This window comes from Neopelma chrysocephalum, unplaced genomic scaffold, assembly GCF_003984885.1.
Source record: "Neopelma chrysocephalum unplaced genomic scaffold, ASM398488v2 Primary Assembly neopelma1_77, whole genome shotgun sequence".
Taxonomy (NCBI): domain Eukaryota; kingdom Metazoa; phylum Chordata; class Aves; order Passeriformes; family Pipridae; genus Neopelma; species Neopelma chrysocephalum.
The window spans coordinates 6,589,270-6,603,362 of record NW_020897738.1 but is presented as its reverse complement, the minus strand read 5'-3'; the positions used below and the strand labels follow the sequence as shown (position 1 = coordinate 6,603,362).

Sequence of the window (14,093 nt, the reverse complement as noted above, 5' to 3'; positions counted from 1 at the left end):
GTGTTTGTCAGTAAATACAGTGAAATCTGCTTATCATCATCATGTATTAAAAAAAAAAGAAAATCACCTCTACCAGAACTGTTTCACATATGTAGAATCACTTAAACTAATTTGATGGGTTTTTTAAGAAACAGAAAAAGACTTACCATTTCACTTTCTTTCTCCAAAAAAAGGTCTTCTGCAGCCTTTGCATCCTTACCTGGAAAATCATTATACTTGATGTATGCATTAATCACTTAGCAATTTTACATTTCTTACATGAACTTTTAAATGTATTCAACATAAAACACAGGAATTATTAACAAAATCTAGCACACAAACATAAAACCCCCATAACTCATCATTCAGACCTATTCACAACCTTTTATTAGCAACTCACAATTCTATCACCAAGAAGATTAACCTGCACTGAGTGAAATTTTATAAAATAATAGCATCAGTATTTGGACTGTATTTCTTATGAAAATGGAATACAATTACCTTTCCTCGAAATTCTCTTTAAATTCAAAGCTTTTTTCCTTTTCTCTTGAAATTCAATTTGCAGTTTTATTTCAACAACCTGAAATGTAAACCAGGACTAGTAAAGCACTTACATTTCATAAATAAATTACTGAAGATGAAAAAACCACCACAACCTGCACAAGTCTGAGTAAATTGGTACTTTACCTGCTCAATGTTAGACCAGAAATATTCTATTTCTCTGGCAATGGATGCAGCAATTCGCCTCAGTTTGTTCTGTTCTTCCCTTTTAGCTCGCTCTTCATTAAGTTTCTTTTCTTCATGATAACGAGCCACAGTTCTTACCATCTAAAATACCATGAGATACTGAATTAGATTACCTCAAAATACATATCACTGCATTCCTTAACATTAGAGTGGTTATCAGCAGCCAGATATTGACCATAGCTTTACACACGTAGCACTTACCTCCAATATTTCTAATTCTTACCATGCCAGTAAAGCAACAGACATGAAACCCAAATAAAAGAAAGAAAATACAAGACCTATAACCAAGCAATCAAGTAGAAAAACTCTTAATTCACTCTCTCAAAACAAAAATTACAAAAAACCCTACTGAAAGCAGCAGCAAACACACAAAACTGTTTGTTCAGACAGCACATATGAAGTCACAGAAATCACACCACAAAATGTCAGAGACCAAAGCTAAAATGAGTTCAAAAAGAGTGTACATACATGAGTGAAAGATCAGTCAATGGCTGTTAAGACTGACTTGATTGCAACTTTAGCTCAGGAGGCCCCTAAAACATTGACTTCCAGAAGTCTGCAGCACAGTGCCAGGGGAAGGATCATTTCATATTTGCCCCTCCTGTTTCTCCTATTTTTAAAAACCTACCATTGGCCACAAATGGAAATCCAGATTTAAATTATATGCAAAATACAGATATTTATTGTACAAAAGGATACACCTATTTCAATACTTTGCTTCTGAGTTTCCATTATTTCAGAATATACAGTAGAAAACATGGCAATTTAAACCTTCTGTTGCTCTCTTCATTACCCTAAGCTGGTCATAAATATATCAAAACAAAGTGCAACATTGCTGGAATCTACAGAAAACTCTTGCTTGTTCTAAACAAACAGATTTTAGATATTTCATCTCACACCATCCCAATTTCCATTCCATTACTGTACTCCCACTGTGCTGCTCTCTTCCCCTATGGAAACAGTTCTCTACCATGTTTCCACTGCTGTCTTTAACCTTATTTTTTTTCTGAGATTAGGAAAGAAGAATTAGACAGATAACCCAGTGGAAGTTATTTACAAAATTCTGTATTTACTCTTGGTTGAGAGGACATAACTAATTTGTGAGAGAGACATGATAGCTCTACTTTTTAAATGCGACCCAGTCAACATACTGAGTGGGTCCCCAAACAAGCTATTTGATTTCCAGAGGAATAAAATCCACAAAATCCTGAACTATTACTTGCATCCACAAACCATACAATTATCTAGTCTTTTTCAAATGCTACAATATCCAAAGCTGACAACAAGGCTTCCCATTTGAGTTAAAAACTGGTGCCTCATCTTCCCATCACTTCCATCTGTAGGAAAAGATACTTAAATAGCTTTGCTACCAAGCTGAGTGGTACCAACATTGATTGTTCTCAGTTAAAAAATGTTTTTCAAGTACCTTCTTAGCTGTTGCCATCTTCCACTTCCTCTCTTGGGCAAAATCAGTTGCCATCCACTGCATTTCTTCCAGCAAATAATCCCAGTGAGATTTTGGTCTTGGAGCCTCCTGGAGTTTAGGCAGTCGCCTCGGGGACCACAAACCTTCCTTTCTCAGTTCTGCTATTCTCTGATGGATTTGATTTTCCTTAAAAAGAAGTACAGGTAGTTACAGTGAAGCTGCAGAATGCACCTTAAGTAGCAGAACCATAGAAAAATAGTAATTGCTCCCACTTCATTAAATTACTGGACTAAATTCAACTTATATATAAAGAGAATCATAGTACTTGGACCTGTATTACAAGAGGCATTTTGTTAAGTAACGGGATAAAAAAGGTCTAGTGGACAGCACAAAAAAATTATAAGACATATGCAAACTGCAATCAAAAAACCTTTTTTTTTAAATAAACTGGAACTGCATATGTATTTATCCACAGAAGATAAATATATCTTCATTATTAATACTGCTTGATTTTGTGAAAAAAGAAACAAGGTTCCTGTTGAATAAGCAAAACAACACCTCCAGTTAATTATAAAAATAAGTAAGGTCGCAGTCACCTCCAATGAGTAGACAGAATCAACAGAAAGAACACAACAACAGTAAGAAGACCAGGAAGTTGTCTTCAACTTCTCTGAATGCTCACAAAAACAAAACTCAGTATGTAAAGCGGTCTGAAAAAAACCCCCAACCACCCTCTGCCACAAAAACCAGCCATTTTCGTAACTCAAAACACATCACTCATGTTAATTGTTACTGTGTGTTGACTGTCCATGAGTTCTGGGGAAAAATTAAGAATATCTTACCAGCTTTACTTGCTCAGCAAGCTTGTCTTGAGAGTTCTCCTGCGGTACCGCTGCCGCATTCTGAGCTGGACTTTGTGTTTTAGGGGCTGCTGCTGCCACTGCCAAGCCTGGAGGTTTGGATGCAATAGGAGACAGGGATTTGTTTGTGGCTGGAGAGGTCCTGTTTGTTTGCACTGGGTATGGAGAAGGGGGTGTTGTGCCTGAGACCGTTGCTGGCGCCGTGGATGAGGTAGGTGGGGCCGTGTTTGCTGTGAGACGCTGAGAAGTCTGAGCAGCATCTGCAGATGGTCGTGTCAGAGTCACAGTCTGCCCAAGAAACACATGGGATGAGTTTAGGATTTGACACTTGGGCTACATTACAGCAGAACATAATGAAGACTTTAACTGAATAAAAAATGTACACCTGCAGTTTTATAAGGAAAGGATTTAAGCGTCCAGTAGAATTAAAAAATGAAGATAACATCCTTAGATTTTATGGGACATTGAAACAAACGTCTTTTCACCCCAACAAAATTCCCATACCTGTTGCTGTGCTGTAGCTTGTGGCTGTGACACTTGGCTTGGGGTCTGTCCTTGCACGTGGATTGCTGGTGGCACCTGCTGTTGGAGCGGTGCTGGGAGCGGAGCGGCCGTCAGGGGCACACTTTGAGGCTGGATCTTCACCTGGATCTGAGGCTGAGCCGGAGACTCCACGATCTGTGGCTGCTGCTGTGAGAGCTGCAGGGTGGCTGGCAGGGATGTCATGGGCACGTTGGTGGGCTGCAGCCTCCCTGGCAGCTGGGGGGGTGGTGTGTGCAGGCTGGCCGCGTTCTGCACCGGAGGGCCCTTGGAGGGGTCGTACTGCTGCTGGCTCTGCTTCTGCCCCGTCAGCTGCACGGTCTGAGGAGTGGGAGGCATTCCACCTACAAGGCAAGGGGAAACACAGCACAGATGAGATCAAAATGTCCAGTTCTCTCTACTGATATAAAGAGGAAATCAACTGCAAATAAGAGTGTTTTGTTACTTACTTTGCCACAAGACACCATCACTTGAAAATACCACATCACAATCACAAAATAAATCACCATTACAATAAACAACGAAGTACTTCATGCACAGGACTGTAACTAAAATTTGGAGCACAGCAACTATGAAAGAGCATGTCATTATAGGTCTTCTAAATTTCGTGTACTCAAAAAAAAAAAAAAACCAACTGGTGAACTAAAGGAATTTAACCTAAAACAACAGCATCAAGTCTAAATACTACTTAGTTCTTAACGCATTCACTCTAACATGTATTCTAAAGCTTGGCATGACTAATGAATAAAAATTTTTCATGGTGTTCAAATTAGGTAGTTTCCTTTTTATAAGTCATTTGGCTCAGTTCCAGAATTCTCAGATTAGCCATTTTTGCATCAGCACCTGTGACGTATTTCCATGCCCACATGCACCTTTGGAGCCCGTCACTCAGCTCCTTAAACAAACCAGGCATTGCATACCAAGTATTAATTTACATGGAGAAGTGTGTGGTGGGACTAGGATCTTGGAAGGCCGGAAGCCCAAGTTTCTAGTCCCATCACTAACATCTCCTTGTTAAATTAATGTGCAATTGGCATGTGGTGACACAGTACCTTGTGCCGTTGGCATTAGCTGTTGAAGAGGAACTCCTGAAGCCACACCCGGGTGCTGAAAAACCATCCCATGACGGCCCACTTCAATTCGTGGTCTCTTAGACGAATCTGTGATATTCAAATTCCATTTATGGCATGGTACAATGGAATGGGTTCAGTTTTACAAAGCAAACTACTACACATGATTCCGACGCCAGCTCAGAAAGCTACGACTACTAATACATGTGTAGCATTTATGAAGAACATGCTCCAAGGGCAGTCAAGTCCCTCTGACTTCAAGTTGGCCATCTCCAATCTTCTCAGCCAGAACAATCAACCTAACAAAGTCTCCATGCCTGCCAAATCCAGGCCTATGTACTGTGAGTGGAGTGCACTCTTCACACAGCACCATTCACAGTAGATAGTCCGAAGGATCTGGCAATTCCCGAGGTGAGGCAAAACCGGATTTCAAGAGTTACAGAACAGTGGGCTCCATTCACTGTTTGGAAAAAGGAAAGAACCAAAGTGAAACTGTGCCTGTGGAACATACCTGCTGGTGCAAGGGCCTGCTGCTGCCTCTTAAAAGCTTCAATCTCTATGGTGCTCACAGTCCCCGTTCCTGCAGTCCCTGTATGCGTTTGCTACGGGGAAGAGAAAACAAACCACACAAGTTCAATCTGTAGATGGTCTGACACCAGGGTATAATTTACAAAGGGATCTAAAGAGGCCAGCACAGAACAAATCCTTCAGAACAGCTGTGGGAAAGGAAACACGACTCATTCAACATCTGCTATCAAGTTTTAGATGTCCACAATGCACAGATAGTCTTCGTTGAGGGTAGATTTTAAAATGGGAACTAAACTGATGAAGTTGGTTATACATAATACACACCTACATTTTGTTAAAAGTGATACCAAACCCAGGAAAATGGCATATGCAAAAAGACCCCAAACTTGCCCAGTATTTTTTATTACTTTTTTTTAATAAATGGAAATTTTCACTAGTGTATTACCTCTGTGTGAAACATGACTAACACACAAATTAACTCTCATCCTGAAAACAATTTAAGTTTATTGAGTCTCTACCACTCTCACACTCAGGATAGAGCTCTGTGAGAGCTACCCTTGAAACACTTCAGGAAAAACTGCTAAAACTCAGATGATGGAATAAAAGAACCTCAGCCAAGGTACACAAGTTCCAATTCCAGTTTTCCAGATGCTAGACTTGTGCCTGTTTGCACAGCTGGCAAAATGAGTACCGTGAATAAAGTCACTGAGGAGAAAAAATATTGCCATAAGGGTAAGGTGACATCAGAGCTCACCAGAAATTACTATTCATTTTGTCTGAGCATAAACAGCACAGAGACTATGAATTGACAGGCCTGGAAGAGCACGACTGATATTGAGATGCAAAAGGAATCTGATCCAGCAAGTTTTGAATTTAGCTTCAGTGAGATTATACAGTGCATTCAAACTTCATGTTTAAATCATTACATTTAATATTGATAATGATGGCACAAATATATCCTAGAGAATCCTTTCAGAAGTAAACACAGGTGGCAGCTTACATGCAGGATCACTGAAGCAAACAAGTTTGGGTATTTGACAATTTTGTGCTCTTTGAATCCTCAGCATACTGGCAAGTACTTATTAATGTCCATCAGTGTTTGTGCAAGTCCAATTCCTTTAAGTGAGTTTCCACGTCATACTTTTCAATTCTCCTCAGTATTTTGCCATGCCATACCCAATATTCTACTATGAAACTTAATATGAGAAAAGTAAGGGCTACCCCAAAAAATGTCTTAAGAGATTCCATCAGAAAACACATACTTTATGTATGACAGTCTCTAGGTCCTAGGAAATGAGCTAATTTAGCACTCTAGATCTCAAAGTGTAATTTTCTGATGGTGAGAGCCTTTGCCATGTCGAGGTACAGAAAGGGTTTACAAATGTAGTGAAAATTTTTTATGACAACGTAGCAAAGACAGTAATTTCCCGTAAGAATCTTCTAGCTTATTTACAGGTATTCTCTTCTCTAATTTTTAATAGAAATTTTACCCATGTAAATTAAACCTACAGAAGCAAACACCAGTCTATATTAAAATAAACTACAGCAGTCACATCCTGCATCTTCAGTGCTTCATCAAATGGTATTAACAACCATAGACAACGTCACCTAAAATGACTGTGTTTCAAACACTCCTTCTTGAGCTGAATATATCTCATGGCACTCAGACACAATCAATAGCTATGAATTAATAACATTTAATCTCTTTGCTGCTGTGAGGGCATTTGTGGCCACTCCAGGGATACAGTCACAGCCTTAAGATGTAAATTTTGGGTTTAAGAATCTCTGACTCATACTTGTCCCCAGTGGTCACAGCTCACTATCATCTCACACTCAACAGGATTAAGTTTTCAAATATTTGTCTTCTCACAAGGCTGACATGCAGCATATTTCAAGTCCAACAGCCAGTGTCTGGCAGAGTATCCTACACTTGAACATTTATAGAACTTTCAAAATAAGTCACAAGAACTTATTTTGTATAACGCTACTGAATTAACTAACAAATTCAGCTTATGTCCCTTTTGCATCAAATGCTGTCTGGGACATCAATTTAAGAAAGCACATTCTCCAAACTCCCCTTCAAATGCCATTTATCTCACCTGCACTCTCACTCTGGATGATCACCTACTCACAGTTTCAGGCTGTATCTCTACTTTAGGATGTTTGAGCGGCATTTTCTTAAGAATATGCCTCCCACCTGTCTGCATTATCACCATGTAATTTAGGGCAGACACTTCAAAGAGCAGAGATGTTATGCCTTTATAAATTGCAGTCACATACCACTAGTATTAGACTAAAACTGTCCCAACTTTAATTAAAATACTCTAGCTCTCCAGAGGTCATGATTATGCAGCACAGCCACAATAATCATTCTGAGTGCTGCACTTATGCACTCAGATTTGAATGGTGATGCTGATTGGGACACATTACTTCTCTATAAACAGTTGCAAAGAGAAAGACTGATGGAAAGAGATGCTACTTTCTGTGGGCAGTTTGTGCTGAAAGGTCATTATCACACAGACAGTTTGTATGCTCTTAGCATGAACCAGTTCCTCTGAAACTGGTCTGAAATGGTACAATACTTCCAGGACTAGTTCACCACTGCTGTAGCTACAGTGTGATGATAACCCTAATCACTACAATAAATAAACTGATATAATATTACATGTTTTAAACTTAGATGAAGCCTGACTGCCTAAGGAGACTTGGAAGACGTGTCAATATTGGCCACAAGGAAGAACTCTCAGTGCAAGTCTCTTCACTACACGACTCCTTTGTCCACCAGCACAGGGAACATGCCTTTGGTTACACACAGAAACACAACCCATTTCATATTTCACTGAACCCTCCATTTTCCAAAGCCTAGATAAAGGCAGTACAGACTGGACAGCTGAATCAGGGTGTATTATTCCCAGGGTATATTAACAATGGTGTCTGGGTAAAACAGAGTTGAAGGCAGCTGCACACACCCATACTAGCCTGAACTTAAAAGTTGCATCATCACTGATCCATAAAAATTTGCACTGACTATCACATTTCTTTCTTCACTTTCTTCAGCATTCTCTCATGAGAAAAAAAAAAATCATTAAAAAGAAGTTATATAGTAAAAAAAGACCTTCCGTTTCTTCTTTGCAAGGTTTACGGCAGAGCTAATGGAAAGGAGTTAATTAGTTAAAACAAATTGTGTCAGAGGGTTAGTATTGTTGTTTAAAACATTTCAGGAAAGGCAAATCCAAAACCTTCTGTAGCCACACTCTAAACCTTTAATACGTAAAGGGGAAAAAAAAGAAAAGAAATTTAGAAGAAATTCACAATTACAATGCCACAGACAAAGAATCCATATTATTACTATGCAGAATGCACAAATGAACCAAATGCATTAGGGAAACAAAAGACAAACAAACCAAAGTGAAAACATTCAAGCTGAAGGTTAATGAAATAAGCCAGCAACCTGGAGACAAAGCTTTAACTTCCTCAAGGCTTCAGTTATACTGATGCATTTGAAGACTGCAAAGGTTTTTTTGTTTTGTTTAGATGATAAGGGATGGGCTTTTGGGAAAATTCTAATTCATCTAAGAAATATCAAATCTGAATGAAGAAAAAAAATCTGGGATGAAACTACATTTTAGAACCATTGAAAAGTACCTGAAATGGTTGCTGCTGGGATGAAAAAGCAGCAGAAACATTTGGAGGAAGCTGGGTTGCTATAGCGACAGGAGTACCAGTCTGCCCATCCTTTCCTGTCACAACCTTTACCTGAGAGAAATATTTTGGGAAAAAAAAAAAGAAGGGAGAATCATTTTCTTTTTAAAAGTTTTTCTTCTTTTTTTTTTTTTTTTAACTGTTCAACACACTCCTTTGGGTACTGATGGCACCTCAGTGAAGAGGGGATAATAACTAAACCACCATCAGTGCAGCTTGGTTTGAGCACAGCCCGTTTTTAGAGTTCTGTCTTACTTTTAATAGCAGAACAGAGCACAGCCTTGACTGTTTGTAGTGACTTCTCGTCACTGGAAACCTTTTCTTAAATGCAGTTAACATAAAAGTGTGTTTTAAATTTAATGATTGCTGCTGCTAACGGACAACAAATTAGCATGACAGACAGTTTGAACGTAAGAGAGCTTCAACATTTATTTAAGCAATGAGCACAGCCACCATTCGCTCTCCCCTCGAATTCCCAAAGAGATCAACCTTTCCAGGCAAGGGATGAAGCGCGTTGCTTTAGCAGAAAGTGATAAAGAGAGGGGAGGGGGAAATTAAACAGAAGACGACAAAAAAAAAAATACAAAGAAAGAACATACTCAAAAGATGTCATAATACTGCAGAAGGATTCATCACTTGAAAACACTCAAAGACTTTTGCTGTTGTGTTTTGCAGAATTCTCCAGCAGCTACAGGGACAAGTGGCTTCCACAAACAAAGGAGGATCTACCACGAGAAGGCAGTGAAGTACAGCAAACTCCAAACACCCAGGGGCAGAGCCTCAGCTGATTGTAAAGTGTAGCAGCACCACTGGCTTCAGTGAACCTGCACAATTCACACCCACTAAAGAGCCCTCAAAATGTGCAGATGGGAGTTAAAAATACCTGGTATTTCGGCTGACAAACACGCAACCAACAAGAACACCTAAACAATTTGACAAAACACAAACCAGGTGAAAAAAAATACTGAATATCCACTGCCAATAAGTTACAGTAACAGGCTAGCTTTTATGTTACTTTATATAGGGAGAAATTAATCCTTCAAAATTATCAATAACTACCACAAGCAGAAATATATTTTTCCCAATCAGGAAGTTTAGACAACAAAGCAACAAACAAATTAAACTCCAGCTGCTAAACTGTTAAAATTTCCCACAAATTCCAACTGAAGATATGACTGCTAATGATTCACACCTAACAGTCATCAACTTTCACTTAAGGCACTCGTTACTAACAGGTATTCAAAGCAATACAAGTTTGTTTACATAACAGGTTTCCTTCTTCTACAGACTGGCAGCTCTACACCCATAGAAATTTTCACAAATTTTAAAAGGTATTTCTGAGTGCCAAGTGATGCAGGGGCATCACTTATATCTACCCTGCTGCAACCACATGCCATGTAGGCTCATGGGCAGGCTCTGCACCACCCACAGGGTGCTGGGGGTCAACAGCTGCACAAACAGGTACAAACGTGCAGGAAAAGCTGCTGAGCACCTTTCTGTGACAAGCTTGTTTCAAGTCCTTTGACATCAATAAACAAGGGATTCAAGTTAGTTCGTAATTTAAACACTTGCTAACGACCAGTCTGTAAGTGCTGGTTGTTCAATGGTTCAGACCTGCACAAAGCTCCAGGGCAGCCTCAGTAACGTGATGCACAACCATGGACCCTTACACATGATGATTCACATGTTCCCTCCAATTAATTACATTAATTCAGATTTTTTTGTTGCCACAGAAACACTGAGCTTCAGTAACATCTATCTAACCACAGTCACACGAGTCAAATACAGGTTAACCTCTTGTAACTCTTTCTGCTTGTTCTTTTTTGGTTTGTGTGAGCCTAGTAAGTGAAATTTAAACGCCAATTCCTAGTCATGTCCTCTCTGACAGTTTAAATCAGCTTCCACACTAATACTATCTTTATTAGTGTGCTACTAACCAGAACAACGAAAGCTCCTTTCACCTCTCTACTCTTTTCTTTCAAATACATATATCTAACAGCACACTCAAACTGACCCATGACACACACTACCTAGCACAACTGCATTCTCTCAGGCCACCCATTAAATGAAAAACTGCCACACTTCATCAAGTAAAAACAATTTTTCAGGTCCTGTCACATTCTTTAATACTTCACAATCAAGATGTTACAACTTCACCTAGGATTTTATTCCAAAAACGTTAACTGACAGATTTCTTACCTCATCATTGATGACCTCGGATTGTTCTTCTTCTTCTTCCTCCTCTAGATCCAAGTCATTTTGCCTCAGGTATGCCTGGAGTGGAACACAATGTTTCTTCTTGAAAGCTAAAAAGTCCATCATATTCCCTTGAAGATGTTGCAGGAAAAACAGTTCAATCAAACATTCCTTAAAAGTTTCCTTAAGAATTTCCATCTGCTTATGGTGATGATCCAAACACAGTTTCCTCATTTGAGCAGTCTCTTGGTTGGCAGGAGGAATCTCCTCCAACTTTTTGGGTTGTTTTTTCACTGCTGTATTAGCTGTAGGAGTAAGAGGAAGACTCGACAGCCCCTGTGGCACAGTGGCCCGTGAAGGACTTGTGGGAGGAGGAGGCGATGTCATCCCAAAGGCACCAGGTCCTCCAACTCCCGCTATCAATCCACCAGAAGTCCTGTCAAATCCAATGGGTCTACCCAGCTGCTGCCCTTGAAGCACTTGCTGCTGCTGCTGCATAAGCTGCCCTTGGATAATATTGCTGATTTGGGGTGGCAAGCTGGTCGTCGTGATGTGGCCCGGGCTAGTCAAGGATTGCATATTGGCCCCGCTGGCCACGGGGCTCTGAGGGCCCAGATGGTGGATGGTGCCCCCAGACTGCGAGTGGGGCTGCGACAGCCGGCGCTCCCTCACCGTCGCCGGCGCCCCGGAGGATGGAAGCTGCACTTGTGCAGCAGCTCCTTGAGCAATCTGTGCAATTCCCGGTCCTTCCTGGTACACAAAGTGTCCCCCGTTGGAAGGGCTCAAGCTGATTTGTCTCACGAGCACGCTGGCGTCCACAAATCCCCTCGTAGGGCTCTGGCTGCACATTCCCAGGCCAGGGCCCGGAGTGCCGGCCCGGACGTTGGGCAGCGTCTGCACCGGCACAGGGTTGGGCTGGGTGGGGCTCTGGGACTGCACTTGCTGGGGCAGCGGGGAAGTAACCTGGATGTAGGACGGGGATCCATGCTCGAACCGCCTCTGCTGGGGGCTGAACTGGAAGCTCGGGGACGTGGGGTTGGGCAGTGGCAGCGGGGTCAGGGTGATCTGCTGGTTTCCCGAGGCCACGGGGCCCACGTTCTGCAGAGTGATGTTCACATTCTGCCCTGCCACCGGGCTCCGGCTCATGATGAACTGCTGGATTTGGTAGCTGGGGGACTGGGGGGCAGATGGACTTGCAGAGGGCGCAAAAGAAGCTGCGGGGGACTGGGGTAGGTTTGCCTGTTGTTCTTCTCCCTCACTGCCTGTGAAGGACCTGGACCTCTGGAGCTGGCGCTGGGCATTCTGAGGACCATTACCATGGTGCATTCTCACTGATCTAGGGTTTTACAGTATACTCTAAAGAAATACACAAAAGCAGAAATTCAGGGAAGGTAAAAACACTTCTGTAGCTGAAACTATTTAGTTACCATTAGAAAGACTCCCTTGTAGCAAGAACTCTCTTATCCTGGTTTGGTAGTTACTTAAAATGTTTCAAATTATCCAAAACCCTCAGAACAACCAACGCTCACTTAAATCCCTCATACATTTCTCTAGTTAACAAAGTGCTATTGAATAGTTACGATATAGAATATATTATAACTATAACATCATCATAACTACGGAATATCATAACTAAAGAACGATATGTTCCCCTTAGTGAGTTAGAATGACTTCAAATAAATAAATTTAAAAAAACAACAAACTTTTTCCCTTTCTTTGGAACTTCAAGAATCAAGTCTCCAATATCAAATACATCTACTCTTTTTTTTTGCTTATTATTCCCAATGTTTCAGTGCTTTTAACTCTTAATACAAAGTTCTTGTAAACATAATTGTTTACAACATATAGTTCATTGCTTCAATGGTAACTAAAAATATAAAAATGGACAGACTATTCAACTTAAAAAATGCATCATGAATAAACTCCCTACCAAATCATCTAGATGCTTGAAAAAGTACTGTACTTGATGCTTAACTCTGCCTTCTCTTTCCCTCAGAACACTTAAGAGATTAAAATTAGCCAAACTTGCATTTCTTTTAAAATGCTGTTTATTCAGTCAAGCTACCCAAAAATCAAAAAAAGTTCCAGCTTCCTATTTCAATCACTGACAAACAAAAATCTCACTGACAAGCACAGACAGGTAGATTCAGGCTGGGAGTCGCACAGCAGTGACTAGCAGAAAAATGAAACCTGATAATTTTATTTTTTTTTTAAATCAAAGTCTCTGTCGCATTTTGAAAGCAACAGTTTCGGTTTCGGTATTTCAGCACAAACACACATATAAACAAGCGCGCTGCCTCTGCGTTCCTAACTCCGAGTTGTTCGCAAGTGGCAACAGGCAGCAGCACCGCGGAACTACTGGGAAGCATTACTGGGAAGTGCGGGATGCAGCGGGAGCTGCCCGTCCTGCTTCCAGGCACGAAACGCATCACACCTCTCCGCTGCCCTGTCCTGGGCTGTCTGCACAATCTGCTCACGCCCTGGGGATGGAGATACTCCCTTCCTCGCCGCGGGAAAGTGCCGGCTGCCCGGGAAGGTGCAGCAGGGCAGCGCTGTCACAGGGGGGGCAGCAGGGACAGGAGGGGCCGAGGACCCGGGACCTCCCGTGCCAGGGGCTCATCCCGGCGGGTCCCGGCTCTCCTCCTCCGGGGCTCATCCCGGCGCGTCCCGGGCTCATCCCGGTGGCTCCCGCTCTCCTGCCCCGGGGCTCATCCCGGCGGCTTCTCGCCTCTCCCGCTCTCCAGAGCTCAAATCCGAGCGAGCTCCGTCCGTAGGCCCCTTTTCCACCGGATTTAACAACAGCGCAATTCTTGGCGGTGTTGTGGCTCTTTCACAGCGCCGACACCAAATAATTAAGATTCAAACGATACCAACCTACCGCCAGCAACAAGCTCCCATTATTCTAATTACTCGCACCTCGCCAACACTCCCGGCTCCAGCGAAAACACTTAATTAATTACAGGCCGATAAGGGGAGGTTCCGGAGCAGAGAATCGCCTTTTGTGTGTGCGAAGAGGGGCCGCCCGGGCCCCGGGGCGAGCACCGG

At 41.7% G+C, this 14,093-nt stretch overlaps 1 protein-coding gene across 3 annotated transcripts in view; it reads right to left on the bottom strand.

The window, feature by feature from the left end:
- LOC113970651 (E1A-binding protein p400-like) overlaps positions 1-14,093 on the bottom strand; it is a 48,685-nt gene that overhangs the window by 34,365 nt on the left and 227 nt on the right. Inside the window, exons 2-11 of one of the 3 annotated variants that reach the window (XM_027689793.1) lie at positions 11,052-12,404; positions 8,796-8,906; positions 5,134-5,224; positions 4,605-4,712; positions 3,517-3,896; positions 2,995-3,300; positions 2,153-2,338; positions 667-807; positions 481-559; positions 147-199 (exon numbers count right to left, since the gene is read on the bottom strand). In XM_027689793.1, the coding sequence (XP_027545594.1) occupies positions 147-199; positions 481-559; positions 667-807; positions 2,153-2,338; positions 2,995-3,300; positions 3,517-3,896; positions 4,605-4,712; positions 5,134-5,224; positions 8,796-8,906; positions 11,052-12,374 (2,778 nt within the window). In that variant the 5' untranslated portion in view covers positions 12,375-12,404. The remainder of the gene's footprint in view (positions 1-146; positions 200-480; positions 560-666; positions 808-2,152; positions 2,339-2,994; positions 3,301-3,516; positions 3,897-4,604; positions 4,713-5,133; positions 5,225-8,795; positions 8,907-11,051; positions 12,405-14,093) is intronic. The other 2 variants (XM_027689794.1, XM_027689796.1) reach the window with 2 other exon arrangements.